The sequence below is a fragment of the Amblyomma maculatum genome, chromosome 10 (assembly GCF_055883805.1).
Source record: "Amblyomma maculatum isolate TAMU_Amacu chromosome 10, ASM5588380v1, whole genome shotgun sequence".
NCBI lineage: Eukaryota > Metazoa > Arthropoda > Arachnida > Ixodida > Ixodidae > Amblyomma > Amblyomma maculatum.
The window spans coordinates 14,464,720-14,470,719 of record NC_139353.1 but is presented as its reverse complement, the minus strand read 5'-3'; the positions used below and the strand labels follow the sequence as shown (position 1 = coordinate 14,470,719).

Below are 6,000 nucleotides of genomic sequence, written 5' to 3'. Positions count from 1 at the left end.
AATCTACGTTGGTAGTACATAAAAATATTAGATCAATTTATTTATATTTTTATTGATAGACTGAATGATGAGTTGGTAGTGTGATAAATATATTCTATGATGCCTCGAGGCCATCAATTTCTAAATAGATTCAAAGTGCGCGTGGCACCAAGTTTCGCCAAAAATTATTCAAACGCACCAGATCTAGTTGCTCACTATACTTGAAATTGCAGGTGGTCTGGAGCACTAACGGCAGATATATTTTATGCCGCAAGCCTTGTAGGATGTCTCAAATGATATTTCCAATATCAGTATAGTGACATTATGATAAAAATTTCTTATTAAATGATACTTGGATAACTAACGGACCCCTTCTTTAAGTTTTATTTATTTATTTATTCATTTATTTATTTTATTACTTGAGTCTTGTCGTACGCATATTTATTGCATATTGTGCTTTATAGGGCAGCTATATCACCTGATTTGATCGCAAGGAAACTTTCCCTGCGAGCCCTATAGACTACTGCGATAACTGATGCAATAAAGCCAAGCTTCTTTTTATAGCACTTCTGGGATGCATCTCCAGAGCGTCTTGTTTTCAGTCGGTGTCCAAAATGGTCCCCAGCCACTTGTGTATCTCTTCCGGCCAAGTGCCTTTTCTTGCAGCGTAGTCTTCAAGCTGAAAACGAAAAGGGGAAAAATTGGTTTCTGTGAAAAATTTTGTTAAATCAGTGAGCCCTTTACATCTGGCAAAAAAAAAAAAAAAAAAGAAAGCACGCGAACATCAGAGGAGTAAGGCGCGGGAAGTGGGCTTGTTAAACCCTTCAGCGCCATAATGGGGCTACTAAGGATGCATACACAAATAAAGGCACAAAGCCAACGAATCCCAACTCTACAAGCGATTCAATATGTTTAAAATAGAACCTTTGTGCTTCTAAGCACTCTAAAATGTTAAGCGGAAGGGAGGACTGTGTATACCCGCTCTTGCCGTAATCTCTAACGCCGCCAACCATCAGGTCAAAATCATTATCAGCGCTAACTGGCACCATGCATGTCTACCGCTGCCACTGATCAAACTGAACTAAACACAGTAGGTCATAACTGGCAGTGCGGAATAGTGGATAAATGTAAGCGTTCTCTGAAATGGAATTTAATATTTAACAAAATACAAAATATCACGGGGTTGGGCTGTAAATTTATGTCAAAAAGAAACAGGAACGCTAACCTACAGCCACCTTCGGTCGCCATTTTTTTTTTTTTTTCATTTTCTTTTTGACGGGAAGTCTATTCTGTGCCAAAGCCTGAGCTTCAGTTCGAAATCGGTTGTTTAGGATGACTGTCTCCGGAGCATGAGATCAGAATATACGGTGGCTGTGTCCCCGAGCACTTTGCACATATGCGTGATCAATGACCCGGACAGGAAAAGCAGAACGGTGGGCGTAAAAATGGTTAGGTGGGCGGATGACATAAGGATATGATGATGGCAGCTCGCACGGGACAAGGTTATCTGAAGCGATATGGGAGAGGCCATCGACCTGCAGTACATAGATGTAGGCAGCTGAAGTTGACTAAGACGTTAATGTAGCTGTCTTGTCTTTTTTTGCCCTGAAACTTCGACGTTACGGAGAATACGACGTCAGAACGGGACGGCGACGCTGACAAAGACGCGACGCAAGGGAAACTAGCTTAATGAAACTACCACAGTTCCAAAATTAATAAAACGGGCCTCGTCTAGAACTTTTACGGTCCATTTCTTCAAATCAAAGGACATTTATTTGTTTATTTCTTGTATTATTTATTACATGGGTGCTGAACTTCACAATACGTCGTGTCTACTTAAAATGTTCTAACTGAAAACGAAAGTGTTCTTCACCAGACGGGTAAGCTTATTATTCTGCACAGAGGGAGCCACAAAAGGTGTGTGGGGAACGGCAGCACTCGAGAGTACGCTATTTGTATGCAGAGCAGATCCAATTTGATTGCGTCATTACTTTAATTATTTTTTTTACGTCAATATCATATCATCGCAATCATAATGATCATCGGGCATAATATATAAACCTGGAAAGTTGCATGTCTACCGGGCAACATGTACTGTCGAATGTCTCCAGAATCTTCATCCAGATTATCCCGGCCCCTTTTAACGCGAAAACGTTAAAGGTTCGCACTGCAGAAAATCCGGCGTTGTGAGCAAAACATCACAGGCATGGATATGGCAGGGTGTATAGTTGGCAGGTGAAATCGGTGATGGGTTGCGTGACGTAACAAAACGACATGCTATCATAAATCTGGGTGGTAACTTGTGTAGCTCGTTTGAGGTGGGAGCTATAGAGTGGGATATAGGAGTTAACTTTGGCTAATCCTATGCCGTCCCATTTCTACTTGGTTAAAGCGGGGATTTATATCCAAGATGTGATGGTTGTTTACGACCGCTAGATGGAAAGCGTGGTAGCATAGGATTGTATGCTAAAGTTTAGATCTTTAACCGATTAAGACGAGTGAAACCACTGTTAGGCATGGTTTCGTATGATTTTGCTTGGTAGTTTAACATTGAGAGACTGGTACAGAGTTGGGAGAAGTGTAAAACTTTAATCATACAGCATCAAATTGAATGTAAACATGTCGTCGTTTCGAATCCCTATCGCAAACTGGCCTCCAAGTTTGCTAGCTAATGGATGCCAAATGGGAAGCGAAATGGTGTGACACCCCTATGAACGCTGTGTACCGAACGATTGCGTCACAAATTTAATCACAATGTCAATTCCAGTGCCAGACCGAAAGTTGCAGCTTGCAGACAAGCTGCAACTTTGAAAAAAAAAAAAAGGCTCTTCAACGTGCACGGACATCGCATAGCACGCACACGGGTGCCTTTCTTTCCACCTCCATCGTAAAGCGGCCTTCGTGGCAAGCATTCCATCCCGCTTCCTTGGGTACAGAAGTCGAGAGCCCTACCACTGCGCCACAGTGACGGGACTAGTGATCCCGGCCTCCGAGAATGATTATCTAAAATAAGATTTCGAAGTCGCTATCTTAGACGGTGAATCTGGACATCAAAGAGCGCTAGAGTTCGAGGTAGTTCAGTTAACGCACGCTGTAGCCGGATATCGGCCGCGAACATGTCGCAGTATACGCGTCCCACCTAGTATGAAAGCCGTCTTCGGTTTATTGGTCATCAAGCGAAAAATGGCTTCAGTGTATACAAAGTCTCGTCATCAGACGCAACACGGAGCCACCAAAGCATAAAACCTTAGCCCACCATCCTTTCAAAACCAGCTAATGGTGCTGTTGAGCCATCAAAGAGCTCAAATTGAACCTAAGGTTCGCAATGAGCGCATGTATGCTTTCGGGTTCAGAACCTAAATCTATGCCTATAAGAAGATACTGTTTCTTTTTTTCTCACTGGTGAGGCCGATGAGCAGGCAGCGCAAAGTTAAAAGGTGAAAGGTAAGAGAATGGTCTTACGAGCGGCTGCATAGTCACGTATGCATATTGCCACAAGCTTATGTCCTCATCATACTGTGGTTCATTGGAACCATGCACCCTCAATGTTCTCGTTCAGACCGCGTTTCCTTTTGATGAAGCTGCCCTGCAGTCGAGTCACGGAACCTGCCTGTTCTTTCGTAATGCGGCCCACGGCAAAGTAGACAGCTTCTGGGTGAGCCAGGTAGATACCGCAAACGGATGCCGCCGGTCGCATGGCCATGGTGTCGGTCAGCTGTATGCCCACAGCCTCCTCGACGTTCATTATCCGCCACATTGTCAGCTTCTCCGAGTGGTCGGGCTGACAAGGGTAGCCCGGCGCAGGTCTGATCCCCTGCGAAGCAAATGATGATGACCCGAAACCTTAACAACGCTCTTGTAAGTGTAAAGCAGTGCTCCAGTTTGCTGACTTTCCCAGCAGCCGCAAAACAATACGACCCGTAAGTACGGATCCATCATCCCTTCCCTCGTGATGGGGTATTGAACAAGATGAACTCGAATAACTTCAGTTAACATTCAGCGAGCTTAAGCGCACCACAAAGGCCTGCAAGGTGTAAAAAACTGCCTTTTCACGAACCTTTAGATACAACAATGGCAGGCTTTATAAAACCAGTTGTTCGCGCTGGCTCAAGCAGAACCTCAGGAGAATCATACCATTACATGTGCACCTCGAAACGCTGGCCTTATTAGAAACCAAGTAGCCGGCGCCCTATATGTATTCAGCGGGTTTTGGTATCTACGCCAATATAACAACGCAGGCACACGCCTACCACCTTATTCGCAACAACCCGCAAGACCAGCGACAGCTGTTCTGGCGGGCCTGCAGGATTGAGGCGGACCATGGAGCCCTGGACTGAGGGCCCCACTCAGGAAGAAAAGGAAGTTTATATAATAAATGTTTTTCCTCCTCCCCCTCCTCCTTCTACCATCTTTTTAGTCTAAATATTTGTCTCGTTTGTACCACATTCCCCATTTAACCACTCCTTGAATGACTAGTGAAGAGTTCCTTTCAGGGTACCATTTCTAGTTAAACCACAACATGCAGCCTCAATTCCTGCAAAGTTAACACACGGGGACGTCTTTTTCATGGTCGGACGTATGTACACGACAAGCGATGCAGGTTTAAGTATGCAATGGGTGTGCTGTTTCATGATTACTTCCTTCACGTATATATAGATGTTCACGTTGGCCCAAATCGAGGGTAAGTTGTAAGAAATGCACACATGGGCCTTCCGAATTAGGGTGGACACAAAGGCGCCATATTTGCAGACATCATGGCAGAAAAAGTGATCAGCTACGATTTGTACCACTAGGTCTTGAACTAGAGTACCAGGGTTTATTTACCCACTCATGCATTTATTTTATTCACAGGGCTCATGAATGCATTATAAAATGGAGATGAAGCAGCGAACCAACAATTTAGGTAGTGCAACAGAACTGTTCAATATTCATCTCTCATAGCCTGAGTCGCATTAGGACGTTAAAGCCCATAAACTAAAATAAACTGAACCAATATGCATAATAATTTCAATTCTATTGCAAATACGCATAAAAAGATGTGAGAAAAAAGTCACAGCTATGTAATTTTTTTTTTCTCTATATATAGCTAAGGGACTACCATCACGTCACAGCATAAAACAGTATCAGCATTGGAATCAAGTATTTCACTATTTTGTAGACAATTGCTTAAGTATATATTACACTCATTGTGATGAAAAAAAGATACGATCTGTTGTTTTTCAGCATGAAACTTCTTACGAAATAGTTTTGTTATTAACTTCAGATTTTTGTCTATAATAAATGGTGCTGATATAGCTGTGCTTTCTGCGCACAAAAATAAAATAAAAAAATTGCCTCAAATTTGCTACTAACTTCCAATCAAACGCGTTTTAATCACCTGCTCTAAATCTTTCTTGCCTCACAAAGTGCCCAGTAACCAGAATTGTCATAAGTCTGTGGTGGGAAATCGTGCTTAGCGTACATGAGAGTCACACCAAAAGGCACGTGTGCTCTGGACTCACCTTGTATTTCACGGAATGTAATTCTGCGTTTCCTAATGCTTCGTGCGGTGAATAGCCCCAGTACGTCTTCCTGACTTCTGCGTGCAGCATTTCGGCAAGCGCCTGTAGCAACAATAACAACAAAAAAGAAAAGAAAAACGCAAAGTGCAATACGACTCATTGTGGCATCGCATTTTGTTACAGGCGTCAAACATAGGAGCCTGAAAATATTGTCCGCTCTCGCTAAGTACTGAGGAAAGAAAAGAAATAGGAGCATTACCTCAGCGAGCCTGTCAGCAAGCGCCTCAATCATTATGACCTTGAAATCATCGTGGCTAAGGCGAAAACTGGGTAGGAAGAGAAAAAAAAGTCATGTCCACAGCAGGTATTATATTTTTCATATTATAAAAACATAAGTTAAAATTCGTAAATAATTTATTAAAACAGATTTCCTATTAATGCTTTTCACAACCTAAACGGAGCATCTGAATTGTTACAAGATGGCGGCACCAAGGAGGACTGCTTCTGCGGTCAGCCTAGG

General features: G+C 42.9%; 1 protein-coding gene across 1 annotated transcript in view; it reads right to left on the bottom strand.

The window, feature by feature from the left end:
- Nucleotides 1-501: 501 nt before the first annotated feature.
- The window catches only part of LOC146175651 (methionine synthase-like), a 52,310-nt gene continuing 46,811 nt past the window's right edge, over nucleotides 502-6,000 (bottom strand). Inside the window, exons 30-33 of the mRNA XM_084582043.1 lie at nucleotides 5,740-5,806; nucleotides 5,481-5,582; nucleotides 3,590-3,793; nucleotides 502-658 (exon numbers count right to left, since the gene is read on the bottom strand). Of these exons, the coding sequence (XP_084438169.1) occupies nucleotides 578-658; nucleotides 3,590-3,793; nucleotides 5,481-5,582; nucleotides 5,740-5,806 (454 nt within the window). The 3' untranslated portion in view covers nucleotides 502-577. The remainder of the gene's footprint in view (nucleotides 659-3,589; nucleotides 3,794-5,480; nucleotides 5,583-5,739; nucleotides 5,807-6,000) is intronic.